The 20,289-nt window shown below is 34.2% G+C and overlaps 1 protein-coding gene and 1 long non-coding RNA gene across 26 annotated transcripts in view; one reads left to right on the plus strand and one right to left on the minus strand.

Annotated features, from left to right (window-relative positions):
• LOC118149507 (uncharacterized) overlaps window positions 1–10,608 on the minus strand; it is a 43,962-nt gene extending 33,354 nt beyond the window's left edge. For all 3 annotated transcript variants that reach the window (XR_004737029.3, XR_004737028.3, XR_004737030.3), the window contains exons 1-2: window positions 10,506–10,608; window positions 5,608–5,754 (exon numbers count right to left, since the gene is read on the minus strand). This is a non-coding gene — a long non-coding RNA (uncharacterized LOC118149507). The remainder of the gene's footprint in view (window positions 1–5,607; window positions 5,755–10,505) is intronic.
• CEP170 (centrosomal protein 170) overlaps window positions 1–20,289 on the plus strand; it is a 137,218-nt gene that overhangs the window by 89,022 nt on the left and 27,907 nt on the right. For 14 of the 23 annotated variants that reach the window (XM_078357202.1, XM_078357204.1, XM_078357205.1 and 11 more), the window contains 4 exons: window positions 2,401–2,550; window positions 4,288–4,414; window positions 7,924–9,756; window positions 17,122–17,356. In XM_078357202.1, the coding sequence (XP_078213328.1) occupies window positions 2,401–2,550; window positions 4,288–4,414; window positions 7,924–9,756; window positions 17,122–17,356 (2,345 nt within the window). The remainder of the gene's footprint in view (window positions 1–2,400; window positions 2,551–4,287; window positions 4,415–7,923; window positions 9,757–17,121; window positions 17,357–20,289) is intronic. The other 9 variants (XM_008985734.5, XM_008985735.5, XM_054248376.2 and 6 more) reach the window with 1 other exon arrangement.

Raw genomic sequence — 20,289 nt, forward strand, 5'->3', positions numbered from 1 at the left:
TAAGTATATAGACAGTATAAACTTTGTATTTTCATTTTCATACAAAAGTTGTCACAGTTGGATGTTTTTCTACTTTGACATAGAAACGAGTAGATATGGATTTCAATCTGGACTGGTAGACATTACTATCATTAATTTTTCAAAACACTCTCAAAATGGATATGAAATTGGAAGGCTTCTCTTTCCAGACTGTAATAGGTCCGGCCCTACCACTGGTTTGGAGAAGAAATAATTATTATTTACTTAATAATGTATGTATAGCTGTCTCTAATGCTTTAAAAGGAATCTGTTGAACGTCATCCAAGTATTTTTTGTCTAACTTCAGCTCCCCTTCCTCACAGGATCAGTTCTTCCTGTGATTTTTGTTGTCATTTAAACGTGGTGTCAGAAGAGATTTAGAGAGGTTCATGAGATTTTATTTGAAACTGCTCGTGCTTAGATGTTTGAGGAAATCAAGTTTTTAATTTGGATAAGAATTAAATATTAATAAATCAGAAAATCACTTAAGGTAATGTCTAAATTACAAGTCAAAGAGAGGCAAAAATGCAAGTTCATGTGGTTATTTTTACTTTCAAACTTGAGTTCGAGTTTCCTTAGTAATTATAAAATAAGGGAATAAACTTCAGTAACATTAGAGTTTAATGAGTTAGGAATTATTAATTTTTTTAAAGACGGACACAATTAACTTGAATAGCTATAATTTGCTTTCTTTACGAATGGGGGCTAAAGGTAGAGGACACAGGTAATACTCTGGTTTTTTCACTGCTGTTAAACTTAACTCTAATATTAAGTAAAATGAAGCAGTTTTTGTTTTCTCCCTTCTGTACAGTGTGCTTCCATGTTTTAAAATTCACACTTGATTTAAAATAACAATATATAATTTGCCCTTGAAGCAAATAAACATGGTGGAGTTCAAGAGAAAATTAAATCATAATTCTTGACAACTATAATGTTAGAATTAAATATGAAGTAATAAGGCCATCTAGTGGTAAAATTTTCAAGTTTTAGTGAATGAGAAAGTATGATATCTGTTTCACTAAATGTGAAAATTAGAACTTACCATATAGCTGTACTATAAGACCATTAAAACTTAATATCTAGAAAATAGTTTAGCCTGAGGTAGTTTCCCCTTATAGTAAATGAAGGCTCTCTGGTTATATCCTAAAGATCCTATCTGCAAATTGCTCATTCAAAGACATGATATTTTTCTAGATTGTAATAATCAGAGCCACAAACAATAACTATAAAGAATAAAAATTGGGAACAAAGTAGAGACTTAATAGCAGAATAGAATGTTAAAATTTATATACCTAAAACTTTTCCAATCTATTCTGCAACATCCAGGGCCTGTTATTTGCCAGGAAATGAGTAAAACTCGGGTCCTGCACATAAAGAAAAGCAAGCACACGATTGTTTTTGTCTTTGTATTTAGAACCTTTCAAAAGTGTTGAACATTGACAACTTGCTTATTGAAACAGTTAATCTGACTAAATAGGCCTGGAGCTTGTATTTCAAACAAAGGTTTTTAAGTGGTTGTTAGGCAAATATGGTTTGAGAATTATGTTATCCAACATGTCATAATTATACAATAAAATGGCATCTTAGAAAATTATATGTATGAATTTAACACAGATATGTGAATGTTAAACATTTGCTTGGGAAGGAACAGATAAAATGAGCCACCTGTTTAGAGTTTTTCAACAGGTATCACAAAAATAATAGAGCAAAGAAGCTGAAAACAAACTGAAGAGATACTATTCTTTTGTAACTCTTTGCATTATTGTAGTGTTTAACGTTGCTAAATCACTTTTTTTTTTTTTTTTTGAAACAGGGTCTCACTGTGTTGCCCAGGCTGGAGTTCAGTGGCACAATCTCAGCTCACTGTAATCTACCTCCTGGGTTCAAGCTGTTTTCTTGCCTCAGCCTTCCAAGTAGCTGGAACTGCAGGTGCGCAGCACCATGCTCAGCTAATTTTTGTATTTTTAGTAGAGACAAGGTTTCACCATGTTGGCCAGGCTGGTCTGAAACTCCTGACCTCAGGTGATCTGCCTGTCTCGGCCATGGCCTCCCAAAGTGCTGGGATTATAGGTGTGTGTCACTGTACCTGGACTGTTAAATCTTTTAACAAATAAAATATGTCTTGAATATTTCTCTTTTTTTAATCAAACAAGACATTTGCTAAATGTTAAAAAAGGATAGTTATTTCACATAAGCTGTGACTGCCTCCTTTCCTTTCTAGCTATCATAATTGGCTGTTACTGTCATTCAAGTTTTCCTTAGTTTTGAAATTAACTATTAAAATTAATTCAGAATATATTTTTTTCCACCTTTAACATTAATTACATTTTATCTTATGCTCAGACTTTTCACTTTCATTTATAAAATAATTTTTCCCTCTAGGTGTTTGGAGTAGATGACAATCAGGATTATAATAGGCCTGTTATCACTGAAAAACATAAAGATCTGATAAAAGATTGGGCTCTTAGTTCTGCTGCTGCAGTAATGGAAGAAAGAAAACCACTGGCTGCATCTGGATTTCACCACTCGGAGGTATACATCTCTTCTGCGTACCTATTTGTATGCATAAAGTATAAATTCTCCCCGCACCCCCAACCCTGCTGAGACGGAGTTTCGCTTTGTTGCCCAGGTTGGAGTGCAATGGCACAATCTCAGCTCACTGCAACCTCCGCCTCCTGGATCAAGTGATTCTCCTGCCTCAGCCTCCCAAGTAGCTGGGATTACAGGCATGCAGCACCATGCCCAGCTAGTTTTTTATTTTTAATAGAGACAGAGTTTTGCCATGTTAGCCAGGCTGGTTTCGAATTCCTGACCTCAAATGATCCACCCGCCTCAGCCTCCCAAAGTGCTGGGATTACAGGAGTGAGCCACTACACCTGGCCTGAATTCGTATCATCTATAAATGTCATTATTTTAAACAATCAGTGTATTCTCCTTGTAAAATGCTTCTAAAAACTAACTTACTACAAATTTATTTTCTAATGAAAGCCTAAAACAATTTTTCAGTAATTCACCTTTAGTTTTTATTAGGTTTTTAAAATACTCTTTTGTCAATGAGGAAAATATTACCTTTCAATGAGCAGTTAATGAGCTATATGCTCATGGTTCTGACTGGTATTATGAGATAAGACAGGAAACATATGCCGCTTATAATTTCTTGGAAGTATATGTTTCCTGTATATCATACCAAGAAACACGTACCTGGGTACTTCTGATAGATACGATTTATATACAGTACAGCCCAGGATATAATTAGAATAATATGAATTAATTAAGGATTGCTTGGTTAAGATAGTTACAGTCAGTATGTATAGTAGAGCTAGAAAGTCCTCACTCAGCTGCGATTTTTAGCTCAGAGCTTTTGAATCAGTCACTTCTCTCTTATTTTCTGTTTTCTCATCTACACAAATGGCATTTTTAATAAAATCTATTTGTAGAGAATTTTATGAAGTATGTAAAGCATCCAGCATAGTACTTGCCTAAGATTTATGCACTTAACAAATGTTTTTTACCTTTATCAGAAATGATACTAGAAATTCATGCCACATTGATGTGTCAAAAAGAAATGTGAAAAAAAAAATCTAAGAAGTATTATTATTTATTCAGGTAATAAGAGCTAACATTCAGTGGAAGCTTTCGTTCTCTGACTCATTATGCTACACTGTCTCTCAGGAATGAGCTAATCTGCCTTATACAAATATAAATATAAAATACAAATAGAAGAAAATCTAAAGGTATAAATAAATATAAATAAAATGTTACATTTGTATGAAGTATAAATAAGATTTATTTTTACATACAGGTAAAGAGACCCATGTGTTTGTTTATTAATGTTAAAATTGACCTTGTGATCCACCCACCTCGGCCTCCCAAAGTGCTGGAATTAAAGGCATGAGCCACTGAGCCCGGCCCAAATCTGACATTTTTAATAAAATCTTTGTTTTGACTAGTTCAAAATAAAGTTTTTGTCATGGCTTTCCACTCCCTGCTTGTCGTTACAGTTTTCATATGAAGCCTTGGCTTTTCTTGGATTTTCATTGAGAGATGTCATTTTTAGTGACTTAGTTTTTTTTTTTTTTTTTCCCAGAGACAATCTTTATTTTCTAGAGAATTTTTATTTTATGTAAGAGAAAATTTAATAATTAATATAGCAATATGAGGTTTATTTATGGGTTTGTATGATAAGTTAAAGTGACTAAATGAAGTTCTCGTTCATGAAACTCCAATATGACCAGGCTGCATTATTTTCTTATTTTTCTCCTCCTTTAGGAAGGCACATCTTCATCAGGAAGCAAACGTTGGGTTTCACAGTGGGCTAGTTTGGCTGCTAATCATACAAGGCATGATCAAGAAGAAAGGATAATGGATTTTTCTGCACCTCTTCCTTTAGAGAATGGTATTCTTTCTCTTTCTCCCTTTTTTCTTCTCCTTCTCCATTTCTCTCTCTTTCTCTCTTACTCTTTCCTTCTCTGCTTTTTTGTGAATCATATATCAGTTGTTATTATAAAAGACAAGCCAAATCTATATAGTAAAAAGTAAGTTAAACCTTAATAAACATATTCACATATTCTCATGCTGATATGTGAATTTTTTATAAATAAAAAGCTGGTTTTTAGTAGACATGTTATATTTTGAGGGATTTTAAGCAGGGGAAAAATTCACAGTGATAAAACTTTTTAAAGAGACTTTGTGGACTTCGTAAGTCCGGACTTCCTAAGGACAGTCAGATGGACAGACACCAGCTTGGATTTAATTGTTCATTCCAAGGCACTTTTCCTTTTAGTTGTAAATTTCTGCTGTTGAAAATAAGAATGATTTTTAAATGTTGTGTTTTTACTTTTAAATGAAAATTCTTCCTACTCTTTCTGATATGCTGATATCTTAAGATATGATTTTGACCAATGCAGCTATCATTTAAGTATAATCTTAACTGAAGATAAGGAAATAATGTGTAAATGAAGCATATATATATGGGTATATATATTACATATATAGATGAAGCATATATATATTTCATACATATAAATTAAAAATTAAAAATAAGATGAAGATAGGTCTAAACAATTTTATTCATAAATAAAACAGATATTGAGTGCCTTCTTTATGTCATACGTTTAATGAAAAGGAATAATCTTACAAATCTATGTAGTCTGATTTTTATTACCTTTTATATTTACGTGAACAGAAATATAAAGGCTTTTTAGACAAAATGAAATCATATGCCTCCAAGGATTTCATTATTTGTTCATTAGTTTCCTAGTTAAAAATAAGCCCCTGAAAGGGGGATGAGGCGATGATGGTCAAAAGGTACAAAATCTGAATTAGGAGGAAGAAGCTTTTTTTGTTCCCCACTGAGGTCTATTGCACAGCATGGTGAATATAGTTAATATATAGTATTGTACATTTCAAAATTGCTAAGAGTAAATTTTAGATGTTCTTACCACAAAAAATGTTAACTGTTCGAGGTGATGAATATGCTAGCTAGCTTGATTTAATTATTTCACATTGTACTTATGGTCCTCATTTGGTACACCATAAACATCTACAATTATAAATTGTCAACTTACAATAAAAAATTAAAAAACTTACCCAAGTTGTAAAATAAATACTCATTTATAGTTGAAAACAAAAAGACCCTCAATGAGATTTTGTAGCTGGCTTTTATCTGTTATCTTAATTTTGTTCTTGTTGAAAATGGAAATTTGTTTGGTCTCAGGCTTGTGGCACCCCAAAAATCTGTTTTAAGAATTTTGTAAGTATTAGAAGTATTTGAGGAAGCTACATAGCATTGTACTAGAAAAGCTACATCATTTATTTATGTTAGAATCTAGAAGTAATTGACAGTGTTACCAGAAATTCTTTGGAGGGAAGAAAATCATTTGGTTCATATAAATTATGTTTAGGAAACAAACCAGACAGAAGGCTAAATATATTTACCAAAGATTCTATTATAAAGTTATTTAGTATTATCTGAGAAAAGCAGAATTCTACCCTTGTTATAAAAAATAATAGCCCACTTAGCTTTCATAGTTTCATTTCTGTTTTATCATATTCTAAATGAATTTATTCAAATAAACTGGTAAACCCACTTAAATTCTAAAATGTTTTTGTTGAACATATGAAATACATATATTAGGAGTGGTGGGGCAGTATGAGAAATACTAGAAAAATACAAAAGGGTAAAATAGCATTACATTTTAGATGTTTCGGTTAGCACTAAGGAGATAAGACATATGAAAGAAGAAACAAAATAAGATATAACATGATTAATGACTAAACGAAAGTTAAATATCAGTTCAGTAAGTGTTTTCCTCCATCATAACCATTGTATTTATATGATATTTAAAAGCTAAACTTTTAAGATTATAAAGAGGAAAAAAAGACCCACAGAAGCTGTATCTAGTATCTTTTCTCCATTTATCCCTAAAAGATTAGGAAGCTTTATATGTTAATTTACATTTCCCTGAAAAGATGTTTCCCTTTTCTCAGAAATACTTTCCATTTTTAACAGTCAAGAAAAGTCTTAAATGTTCTTAAATTCTCTCATGTGGAAAAATCAAAATATGTATTTTCTCATTGGCTTCTACTTACTTGACAAAAAAGAAAGGGATTATGTGTTTCCATATGTGGGCTTAATAGCCAGAAGACTATAATTAAAAATCCCTCAATTTATAAAAGTTTGCCATGTTTTGACTATGAAAAGTCTGCTATTTTATAATTTTAAAAATTCTTTTAATCAGCTATAGATTATTTTTAAAATCTTGTTAAAGTTCTGTATTTTTAATTTTACTTAAAAAATCCAAAATTGTCATTCTTTCAAGTAGATACTAATGCTTTTTAAAGACTAGGTATGTTGTTCTTCTCTACTATGTAATTGAAAATATAGAAAATAAACAATGTTTATTAGACATTCTCTGTATAAATCTGTAATTGTTAGATTCTGGTTTTTGTAGCAAACCTCAAGGATGGAAAGTTACAAAAGTGAGAACGAACACAGTCAACTTTCCTTCTATAAAATGCATTAAGAGGAAAAAATAGCAATATATTTAGGTTTAAGATCAGAATGACCATTATATACCATTATAACTATAGCTAATAACAATGCATTGTATATTTGAAATAGATGAAAGTAGATCTTAAATGTTCTCACCACAAAAAAGGTAAGTATGTGAGGTAATAGATATGTTAATTGGCTTGACTTAGCCATCGCATAATGGCATACATCTATCAAAACATCATGTTGTATGCCACAAATATGTATAATTTTGTCAATATATAGAAAATATATGAAAGATCAGATGACTCTTCTTTTTATCTCATGCAATTTTCCTTCCTAACTTCTCTAGGAATTGCTTATTTGTGCAGCCTGAAATTGTACTTACTTTTTAAACTACTTAGTCACAATGTTGGCTCATTCGTTTTTTATACTTAAGTCATTTTTAACTTATATCTCAAAGTCTAATATAATATTGCGGGCCCTCTGTATGCATAGGTTTTGTAATAGTGGGTTTTGCATCTGTGAATTCAACTGAGGATTGAAAATATTTGAGAGGGAAAAAAGGAGTGATTGCCTCTCTACTGAACATGTACAAACTTTTGTTTTTTTGCTTATTCACTAAGCAATACAGTATAACAACTATTTACATAGTTTTTACATTGTATTAGGTATTATAAGTAATCTAGACATGGTTTAAAGTATATAGGAGGGTGTGAGTAGGTTATATACCAATACTACATTGCTTTCTATAGGGTACTCAAGCATCCTTGGTATTTGGTATCCTGGGAGAAGAAGGGGTCTGGAACCATTCTTTGTGGACACTGACAGACAACTGTATGATACTCCTGCTCCTTTTATTTTTATTTTTTGCCTCAATTAGTTGCTTCTTTGTGTTTTTTATTTTATAGAGACAGAGATCAGTGAGTCTGGCATGACAGTGAGAAGTACTGGCTCTGCAACTTCCTTGGCTAGCCAGGGAGAGAGAAGGAGACGAACTCTTCCCCAGCTTCCAAATGAAGAAAAGTGTCTTGAGAGTCCCAGAGCAAAGGTTATAACACAGAGGTCAGAGATAGGAGAAAAGCAGGACACAGAACTTCAGGAGAAAGAAACACCTACACAGCTATACCAGAAAGATAAACAAGATACTGACAGACCTTTGAGTAAAATGAACAGGGCAGTCAATGGAGAGACTCTCAAAACTGGTGGAGATAATAAAACCCTACTTCACTTGGGTAGCTCTGCTCCTGGAAAGGAGAAAAATGAAACTGATAAGGAAGCTTCTTTGGTAAAGCAAACATTAGCAAGACTTCAACAGCAAGAACAAAGGGAGGAGTCTCAGTGGACACCTACTAAATTGTCTTCCAAAACTGTTTCAGGTCAGACAGATAAATGTAGGGAAGAATCTTTTAAACAAGAATCACAACCTCCAGAAAAAATTTCAGGACATTCTACAAGCAAAGCAGAAAGAATGGCACAAAGTGAGAGCAAGAGAAGAAAAGCCGAGGAAATTCTGAAAACTCAGACTCCAAAGGGAGGCGACAAGAAGGAATCCTCCAAGTCATTAGTGCGACAAGGGAGCTTCACTATAGAAAAGCCCAGCTCAAACATACCCATAGAACTTATTCCCCATATAAATAAACAGAATACTTCTACTCCTTCTTCTTTAGCGTTAACATCTGCAAGTAGGATACGGGAAAGAAGTGAGTGTTTGGATCCTGATTCTAGTATGGACACAACCCTTATTCTAAAAGACACAGAAGCGGTAATGGCTTTTCTAGAAGCTAAACTACGTGAAGATAATAAAACTGATGAAGGACCAGATACTCCTAGTTATAATAGAGACAATTCTATTTCACCAGAATCTGATGTAGATACAGCTAGTACAATCAGTCTGGTTACTGGAGAAACTGAGAGAAAGTCTACCCAAAAGCGAAAGAGTTTTACCAGCCTCTATAAAGATAGGTGTTCCACAGGTTCTCCTTCCAAAGATGTTACAAAAGCATCATCTTCAGGTGCTAGGGAAAAAATTGAAAAGAAAACAAAAAGTCGTTCCACAGATGTGGGTTCAAGAGCAGATGGTCGTAAATTTGTTCAATCTAGTGGGAGAATAAGACAGCCTTCAGTGGACCTAACAGATGATGACCAAACCTCCAGTGTACCTCATTCTGCTATCTCTGATATTATGTCATCTGATCAAGAAACTTATTCTTGTAAACCTCATGCTCGGACTCCCCTTACCTCAGCTGATGAGCATGTACATTCCAAACTGGAAGGAAGTAAAGTAGTGAAATCTAAGACTTCTCCTGTAGTACCTGGTTCATCCAGTAAATCCACCACTCTTCCAAGGCCACGACCTACCAGGACTTCCCTCTTGCGCAGAGCACGACTTGGTGAAGCTTCAGACAGTGAACTTGCCGATGCTGACAAAGCATCTGTTGCTTCTGAAGTATCCACAACAAGTTCTACATCAAAACCTCCCACAGGAAGGCGCAACATCTCTCGGATTGATTTATTGGCTCAGCCTCGTAGAACACGACTTGGCTCACTGTCAGCTCGTAGTGACTCTGAAGCAACAATTTCTAGAAGTAGTGCCTCTTCGAGGACCGCAGAAGCCATCATTAGAAGTGGAGCCAGATTAGTACCATCAGATAAATTTTCTCCTAGAATTAGAGCTAACAGTATTTCTCGACTCTCAGACTCCAAGGTCAAAAGTATGACCTCAACTCATGGCTCTGCATCAGGTAAATTGGATCCAGATTTTGAATAGCATTAGCATGTTGTATATTTTGGGGTACCTTTTTTAAAAAAAATTAAGTCTCTAGTTGTCTTCCCAAGATACTCATTCAAAAGAAAAACGTTATGATATACAGGGTTTTTTTTTCCTATGAAATAACTTTATTTAGCCTAGTAAATGGAAAAGTCAGAAGTTATATATACTTCCAATTAAAGTCCTGGGGCAAAATAGTGATTTCAAAAATTAGGAATTCATTGAGCAGATTTAGCAGTTTTAATTTTCCAGTTGGTGAAATATTTGGATTTGTGTGTCAAAATTAGATTATCTGGAATTATCTGGTTTAAATAATAGGAATTAACATTGTGCTTCTAAAAGCATGTATTTAACCTTTAAATATCCTCACATAATTCAAAGCGGTGAAGAACTTGAAAAAAAGCAGTATATGCTTTATTATTCCTTTCAGAGTTAAGTGAAATAATATTTTGTTCTTTTTTTTCTTACCTATTTTGAATGTCTTTCGTTCTTTATCTATACTTTTTAAAGTTAAATTTGTTTACAGTTGGAGCAGGTGAAAACTAATCCTTAATTTATTTCAGTGGAAGAAGATGAATTCATGGGGAATCACTCAGCATATACTGGTCAAACCGAGCTGTAGAAATTTTACTGGTTATGAACATTATCTCACAAAGTGCTGTTATATCATTTAACCCTAGTAATTAGGTGTAATTGAATATAATAACTACAAAAAGTACTTACTCTCCACCAGAATTTAACTGCTATTATTATATTTGTTTGCTTATGTACTTCATAGTCAGAGCTGAAGCCATTGAGATACATGTGTGACCAAAGAGTGATGAGGTGGATATTTGTTTGTATCCTGTAAGCATGCTCTCATTACTTCATAATGAGCTTATATGAGGGCGTGGCTGAAAAGGCCAATGTGGGAGAGCATCTGTTATAACAGACATGAAGATGGCTGATTATTTTCGGTCAGCAGACATCTAAGTGAGCCCTAAGTCTTGAGTTAAGTAAGAGTGGAGGGGAAGTTGATGTGAAATCTCATCTTTTTATTTTTGATTGGTTCACATCTACCACACTGTGTCCTACAAGACCCAGAAGGAACGGTACTTTGCATACGATACTTTTTTACCTTTCTTCCTCTTTTTACTGCTGCTCTCCTCCACTCCATTCACCTGTCTCTCTTTGCTGGTCAGTGAGTTTGGTAATGATGGTCACTGTCTCTAGTAGGAATGGATGTAGGCTGAAGCCAGATAACATATAATCATGATTCTAATAAAACATAGACATCATTTTCCTTATTACCCCAGTCTTCATTTCCATACTTGAAGCTTTGGCTGGCAGTTCACAAATTTATTGCCAAATATTTTAAAACTAACTACTGTATTTTGGTTGATTTTTGTTCTGTTGTTGCTTATAGCTCTAACTCTTCAATTCACATTTCATCTATACTGCATTTCCTGATGAAATTCTTCTGCTATCCTCCGTGTTTTATCACCTCATCCCCATTTAAGTACATTAAGATATGTATATATTCTCCTGTCTTAATGTAATTGGTATGTTACCAAGTAGCTTGGAGTACCTCTTAACACATGATGTGGCCTTATTCCTCGATATTTAGGATAAGGCTTGAGATGCAGGCTAAATATGATTACATCAGCAAGTCTAAGAAACAACTGCAAGTTGCTATTATAAAGATAAATTTCATTTCTGCTGCCTTGAATACAGAACTTGATAAATGTTCAGTTAGTTGTCTGTGTCCAAAAAGAACCTTGAATTGTGTATGAAATTTCCTAGGACAAATTGAGGTATATGATTTTGGTCTTTTCATACTTAATAGCAGTAAATTAAATAATTAGACTCATGGAATATTAGAGTTAGGAGGGTTATTCCCTTGAGAGAACTGAGGCCAAGAGAAGAAATAACCTGCCTTATCCACATGGCTGTAGCAGGTATGAGAATTTTGTCATGCCCAGCCTGTTGTTTTTCGACCATATTTATTCTAGCTCTAAGAAATAGTTTAGTGTTTACTTGTGAGCAAGCTTCGAGAAGACAGAATCTACTGGATTATTATCAGGAGCATATGCAAGGTCAATATACAATATAAAGGTTTTGGTATCGTTTACTAAAATCTTTGCTGCTCTGATGTTTTACCCAGTGTATATTCTTTATTCCACCTTATGAGCTTAAAGCCACATTGTAATCTAGGGTTGTATATTCAGATTCTCTCAAGATGCGCATAGTATTACATCTTATCTAGGACAGTGGCCAGGATCTTTCATTCAGTGGGAACATACTATAATAGCTGTATGGAGAAGGTAGTCAAACAAACAAACATACCTGTTCGATTTTGCTAATTTAGGTGCCTTTGCTATTATGACATTTCTGTTTAAGATAATCATAACATTTTGAATAGAAAAAGAAAAGAAAAATCTTATCTTTTGAAACATGATTTAAAAGAATGTTAAATCATGCTAATCAGTGTTGCTGTGCATAGTATAAATTTTCAAGACCTTGGAAATAATATGAACCTAGCACCTGTGATGTTGTCCCAAATGGATATGTAAAAATAGTTCTCTAATGCTTCAAATTCCATATTTTAGATTGTGTCTTTAAAATACTTTTAGGCCAACACAGTGTTTCATGCCTGTAATCCCAGTATTTTAGGGGAGGCCAAAGTTGGAGGATTGCTTAAGCCCAGAAGTTCAAGTCTGCAGTAAGCTGTGATCACACTACTACATTCCAGCCTGGGACACAGTGAGACCCTGTCTCTATTTAAAAAAAAAAGGTGTTTTTTTACCTTTTTTAGCAATATTAAGAGAAGAGTTCTTTATGTTTCTCTGATGTAATTTGCTTCTAGGAGTTTTAACTAGTTCCCGCCCCCCCAAAAAAATTCCTTCAATGATTCTTTAGTATCAAGTTGTAACTGAAATATCCAGATTTATTTTGGCAAGATATATTTAAATTTAAAGACCTCGAATTATCAAAATAAAACACTTGGTTTTCATTGTGTTTTAAGTGCACATTTTAGAAAATAAAAACATTTGTTAATATCCTTAGAGTTTTCTTAGACTGTTTGCTTTCCCTTTTTAATTCTAATCTTCAAAATGTATAGACAGTAGAAATTAAATGTTAGACATGCATTGCTTAAATTAACTCCTTCTCCAGGTCAAAGGCCTAAACAGAGGATTGTCAGTTTTTCTCCCCAAGTGATCTTATTGCTGAATGCTCATAAATATACATGCAAAAGATATTTGTGGTAATTCTCCACTAAAATATTCTGATGTAGTATGAAGATGCAATGTGTGTTTTCTGAAGTGTGTGCAAAATCTGTAGTTGTATGTTATAATGCCAACAAAGAAATTGGAACACTCACAGAAATATGATACAACTCTTTTTTCATTTTTAATTCTCTAGACATCATGGGTGATAGTATGTTTTTGTAGTGAATATAGTAGGTTAGTACTACAACACAAGAGGGAATGTTGCCCATTTTATAATTAAAATAAATTTTGTAATGAATGCTGTAGCTCTAGCTACAAGATAAATTAAGCCCATCTTGGAACTTTCATTTTAATATATATGCTGTCTAGGCCTTTACTAACCAGTAAGTTTCTTAGAGATTGGCATTTCCAACACCTATAATATGAATTTTAATTTAATGATCTATCATTAAATGCCTTATTAATACCAACCTATCAAATGAGCCTAGTAATATACTAATAAAGTCAAATTTATTTTTATAAATTGTTACTTAAGCCAAATAAAATTCAAGAGAAAGAAATAAAGTTTTTCTTCAACACAGATAGAAATCAGAAAAACTATCATTACATGAGAAATTTAGGATGTCTTTTTAAAACAACTTGGCTGGACACAGTGGCTCCACCTATAATCCTAGCACTTTGGGAAGCCAAGGAAGGCAGATCACTTGAAGTCAGGGAGTTCAAGACCAGCCTGGCCAACATGGTGAAACCCCATCTCTACTAAAAATACAAAAATTAGTTGGGGATGGTGGTGGCACCTTTAATTTCAGCTATTTCAGAGGCTGAGGCAGGAGAATTGCTTGAACCCTGGAGGCAGAGGTTGCAGTGAGCCGAGAAGATACCACTGTACTCCAGCCTGGATGACAGAGGGAGACTCTGTATCAAAAAAAAAAAAAAAATTTAGTGTGATTGGAAACAAAAATATAGAATTTGTATAACATTTGGAATTTCAAAGAATGAGTTTTGAACTCAGAGTCCATAGATCTGGCTTATACTTTGATTTTAGCAAGGTAAGACCTCTCTGGGTCTATTTCTTCTCTAAATGGAAGAATTTAGACTCTTGTCAAAGGTCATTCTGTTCTAAAATTCTATGAAATAAGTAGATTTGGGGGGAAATTTTAAATATTTTAACTTGAAGTTTCTTTGGTGTTAATTAACAGGTGATAGGGAATTTTCTTTAGAAAAATAAAAAGGATAGCCGCTGTAGTTTGGAAGCAAATGTTAAGAGAGCAAAAAGTTTTGAAATAAATTCTTTGAGAAAAATAACAGGTTAGAGGCCCTACCATTGAACTCTCTTTCCCAGTCCCTTCTCCATCAGTAGCCATCGTTTCACTCCGTCTCAGCTCTGCTGCTTTTGTTACACAGACTGTGTCCAGAGGTAACTGGAGCTTTTCTTAGCACACTACGTATGATATGTTTTCCACTGGCAAAGGGAGCTCTTAATTAATGATTTTAGTCATATTTTTACTTCTGTGCTATACGCTAATTATTTTATCCAGTTTTCTCCTCAGTTTTAAAAGACTATACCTAAAGATGTTATACCTTTTTGTTTTTAAAATATGCTTTATTCTTTTGATTGCTTTTTTGTTGTTGTTTTTGTTTTTGAGATGCAGCTGATTTTTGTATTTGTAGTAGAGACAGGATTTCACCATGTTGGCCAGGATGATCCCAATATCCTGACCTTGTGATCTGCCCGCCTCAGTCTCCGAAGGTGCTGGGATTATGGTGTAAGCCACCATGCCTGGCCCCTGATTGCCTTTAAAAGCTATGGTTAGTAGCTTTGCTATTCTTACAGGCTTCCAGGTGACCGGCCTATGACAAGAGATGGAAAAGCTGTGTAAAAGAAGTTTTTCTTTTACTCTCTTTTCCTCAAAATAGAATTGTGTTTTGAGCCTAAGCTCTGACTATTAAAAGTTAATTCTAGCCTGGCTCTACTTATATGTGGTCACCTGACATTTAAAATATATTATTAGCACTTGGTACTCAATTTCTCATTCTGCTTTCATGTAGTCTGCCATGAAATATGTCAGCCACTGATGCCATTCTTTCTCAGTTATCTCCTAATTAACTGTCTTAGTTTTATCATACTTATTGCATTTTCATATATTCTGCAGTTTATTAAAGCTCTTTGTTAATTACTTTTCTTTTCTTTCTAGTTTCTAATCGTATGTATGGTGACCATAGTTTCCTAACAAAAAATCAGGAAATTTGATATAACATGATTTTTTCTTATTTATGAACTATACTGTAAGATAGCAAAACAAACACATCTAGCATTTAATGAAATGCTTTTCTGAAAAGTACAGATTTGTTTGCACTACGTCTGATTTTGTCTGCCATACTTCTGATGTTTTTCTAGACTCTTTAGTGTTGTTCCTAAACTTTTCCTGAAATTGGTTTCAAGTCTCAGGATCAGTTCAACTCATGAAAGTTTTTATATATCTAGAAATGAGTACATTTTCACCATGGTAAAAGTATTGTCTATGTTAATAAATTATTTTACAATGTTAAAATCAGAAGTTATATTTAAGCTCCTCTTCGAAAAAAAAATCTATGCCTAATTACCTAGTGTATGCATTTGCATACACTTTTACAGAGAGCCATAAACTTCTACATATGTTCACTGTCTCATGCCTCTGAATCTAGTTCCAAACATCTGAATCTCCAAATGGGAGTGCGAATAAGGACAAATCAGCAGGGTCTAATCTATGGCATATTTCTCATTATAGGATTCTCTGTTTCTTAAGCCAGTTCTGGTGGCAGTGTATGCCAGTTTTATCTGAGAGCCACCTCAGCCTTAGAGAGCCCTGGTAGAAATGTAGTTTTTGGAGGAAAAGACATAAAAGGTATAAAATTTGAGTGGAGGAGGGTGGAAGAATTCTAGATTTCACTCATCTATGCAGCTTAGGGTCAGTTTCTATTAAAAAGGAGAAAGATACTAAAGCTTTATCACTTTAAACAACAAGATTTAATGCTTTTCACTAGGTTTCGGAAAAGTAAATGTTTCTATCCAGGAATTCTTACATTTTTTTCAAGAATATTTGTTAAACATTTGCTAGCCAACCCTTCGCTGAGTGCTAGGTATATGTTACTGGATTAAACAGACATGGTTCCTGCCCTTGTGAAGTTTACCAGGAATTAGCCATCATCTCTCTTTTGTACCTCTATTTATGCTTCACAAATTATTTATATGTTTGATTCTCATATTAACAGTAGTGAAGTGTCTGCATTAATTTGTCTTGATTTTTTCAATGTGTCAGCAATATCATTTTTAAATGTCTTTACTAACTGTAATTAAGAACGTGATTACCACTTTCCTTAGTGTGACCCTTCACAGTATCCCCTGTGCCTTCAGTGTCAGTGGTTGTGACAAAAGCTTGTCGAGTTGCGCTTTCTGTAGACTTTATGCCATTGTCCCTTTTCACCATATGCTTTCAGTGTCACAGCAGCAGAGAGTTGTACTGAAGATGCTTTGTTGTGTTTTTTACCATGTAAAAAGATTTTTTCCAACCATAGCGTAACAGGATGTTGAATGACAGAGGTAATGTTTTTTTTTTTCTGCCATAAAGGCATAATTTCCACAGCTGGAATTATGCACATCTGTATGTTGGGAAAAGAGAGTTTTTACCATCTCCATGTTGAAAGTCCATGTGGCATGAGGAAATCTTTTCCCTTTTTATTTTTGTTGTCATTGATGTTGTTACTGTCTCTTTTTTTGTTGAAATATTCATGTTGTCACTCAAATGAGAAATATTTGCAATTGAAAAGTACTCCAGTTAAACATCAGTGGATAGAGCTTGCTTAGTCGTTTATCATTAGTGAAATTTTTCATCTGAATGTTTATTCACCACACTATGGAAAACATGGTCTTTCAATTGTTTTTGATTATTCATTGTTTTTAATTCACCGAAGTGTAATGTTTCTCTCTCTAAGAAGTAGTAGACTTATGGTTTTTGTGAGGTATGTGTATGTCAGTTATTGAAAATTGTGCTGTGTGTACGCTCTCATGGTGTTTTAAAGTCATGACTTTTATTTTACCTCCTTTAAATGATAACATAATAATTCTTTTTTTAATAATTAAACTAATTTAGTAAATTCAAGATGGAGGCGCTTTCCTACTGATTATGCTTCCACCTCAGAAGATGAATTTGGATCAAACCGTAATTCCCCTAAACATACCCGTCTACGTACTTCTCCAGCCCTGAAAACCACTCGCTTGCAGAGCGCTGGATCAGCAATGCCTACTAGTTCTTCATTCAAGCACCGGATTAAAGAGCAGGAAGACTATATCCGAGATTGGACTGCTCATCGAGAAGAGATAGCCAGGTTGGTTCTCAGGACTTATCTTTAAGGATTGAAAATTTCTAGGAACATGACAACTTGGTAACAAAGTTTAGCTTGAACTTGATTTTTACTAATAGTCTAAGAACTGAAACCCTCAGATAACTGTGAACTCCGTTTAGTCAGTAGTATTACTGTCTACCCAGCTTTTTTCCTTTTTTTCTTTAATGCCAGTGCTACTAATCTATTGTAGAATTAATTTATTTTTGTCTTTTCTCTATCCTGTCTCCTCCCTTTTTAAGAATTTCTTTTAAAGATGGTGATAAATAAGTATAACTTTTGAAAGACAGTCAGTATCAGATCTATATAATTAAGAACTGTGCAGACAATTTACTGATTACTTTCCTTAAAACTTCCAAAAATGTAATAGTATACCTGTTAGAGATGTTGCTAATGTTCTCTGGAGAGATTTAGAATAGGCAGATTTTCACTCATACTTTTATGATCTCATTAGATATGGTTAGTTCAACCCTTTAATAAGTAAATCAGCATATGATTATTTTGAAGATTAAATAAATCTGTTTATTATAAACTTTAAATTATGTACAAAAAATAAAATTTATGCTACAGATGTGATTTTTAATTAATAACTTACGATGGTTGAACTTTGAAGAGAGGTTACACTCAAGCAGATGCTATAGTTGTTAAAATATAAGGATTTTTTTGTTTAAAGTTCGTGAGATACTAAATTTTACTGCAGTATACTGTATGTTACCTAAACGTTTTCACTGTGTACATACTAAGCTTACTTCTGTCTTGAAGACCTTAATCTTTAAGTTGTACACTTGAGAACATTATAAGAGTTTATACATATTTCATAGATGCTTTAAAAAACAACAAACTTTTACTATATCTTAATGTTCATCTTTTTGTTCTTTATTTCATTGACTTCTGTGAATTGTGTTTTTTCTGGCTCATTAGTTTAATATAATGTTTGGTTTTTTTTTTATTTTTAAAGACTATTCATTTGTCATTGTTTTTATTCTTGGGGAGAACGTGCCTTTCTAATCCATTGTGCTGCTTAAAACATTTTTGCTTTATCATGCAAATGGCTTTTTAGGAGACTAATTACTGAAGCATGTTAAGCCAGTTGTTCTAGTTAGAGGAAAGGTATATATATATATATATGCTTTGGAATCCATGGATCATTATGGGCCAACAAAATGCTTGTAGTGAGAACCTCTTGACACATTTTTTGTGTGTCTAGGCATAACTAGCAACAACAGGTCTTGTTGTTTTCTCATCATTTTTCCCCTTACCTTGAAAAAGATGTCCAGCTACACAAGATCCAGGGGTGCCTGTATGTCTAGATGCCTCCCTCCCTTCTCAAGGTCCCTCTACCCCAAACTAGAAAGACTGAAAAACTTCTGAGCCAAATACACTTCCCTACCCCCAAATAAAAAAAAGAGTTGTACTACAAAGGGAAGGGGTATAGGGGCGGTACACTGTATTTTCACTTGGTTCCATTTTGCTGTGTGCATTGTGTTACTATTATCAGTGTGTATGTACAGTATCTATGGCAGGACTTTAAGGCTAGGCTATTTCACCTCCAGTGACCATGCCTTAGCTCTCTACTTTGTCAGTAGCACTATGCCAATAAAACTTGCCTTTGGGATTTTAACTTTTTAAGATATATTTCCCAGCCATACATCTCAAAGCCAGAGAAGTGGTTTTTTTTTGTTCTTTTAATTTTATATGGAGAAAAAAAGGAGGGTGGTGGGAGGAAGGAAAGAGAAAATATGGAAAGAAATGCTGATCTTTAACATTTCTGTAGGGCTATGATAAGTTTGCTTAGGGTGAGAAAATTTATTTTCAAATTTCAAATAAATTGACTCTTCCTTTCATGAAAGATTTCCTTGTAGCAATGTGAGGCTGTTTGGTAGCATTTTACCCAGAGTAGACCTTCTTTCAAAATTGCAGTCAGTCCTCCCAGATCCTGCCACCGGCTTACCAACTAAGTTTATGTAATATTCTGAATCCTTCGTTGTCATCTCAACAGTGTTCACAATAGCTTCACCAGGAGTACATTCTATTGCAAGACACGAGTTTCTTTTCTCATCTGTAAGAAGCAACTTCTCATCTGTTAATGTTTTATCACGAGATTGTAGCAATCCAGTCCCATATTCAGGCTCCACTTCTAACTCTAGTTCTTCTAGTTCTCTTGCTATTTCTACCATATCTGCAGTGACTTCCTCCACTGAAGTCTTGAAGCCTCAGAGTCATCCATGAGGGTTGGAATCAGTTTCTTCCAAACTACTCTTAATCTTGGTATTTTTACCTCCTCCATGAATCACAAATGTCCTTAATGGCATGTAGAATGGTGAATCCTTTCCAAACGATGTTCAGTTTACTTTGTCCAGATCTATCAGAGGAACCATTGCCTATGGCAGATATAGTCTTGCAAAATGTATTTCTTAAATAAAGGAGTACATTTTCTGCTTAGAAGTCAAAATGAGCTGGGTACAGTGGCTCACACCTGTAACCCTAGCAATTGGGAGGCCGAGGTGGGTGGATTAGGAGATCAAGGTCAGGAGATTAAGACCATCCTGGCTAACACCGTGAAGCCCCATCTCTACTAAAAATACAAAAAATTAGACAGGCGTGGTGGCACGTACCTGTAGTTCTAGCTATTCGGGAGGCTGAAGTCAGAGAATCATTTGAACCCTGGAGGCAGAGGTTGCAGTAAGCCGAGATCGCACCTCCATGATCCATAGGCTGCAGAATGGATGTTAGCAGACATGGAAACAACATGAATCACCTTGTCCATTTCCATCAGAGCTCTTGGATAACCAGGTGCATTGTCCATGAGCAGTAATATTTTGCAAATAATCGTTTTTTTCTGGACAGTAAGTCTCTACAGTGGGCTTAAAATATTTAGTAAACCACACTGTAAATATGCCATAATTCAGGCTTTATTG

The sequence above is a fragment of the Callithrix jacchus genome, chromosome 19 (assembly GCF_049354715.1).
Source record: "Callithrix jacchus isolate 240 chromosome 19, calJac240_pri, whole genome shotgun sequence".
Classification (NCBI taxonomy): Eukaryota; Metazoa; Chordata; class Mammalia; order Primates; family Cebidae; genus Callithrix; species Callithrix jacchus.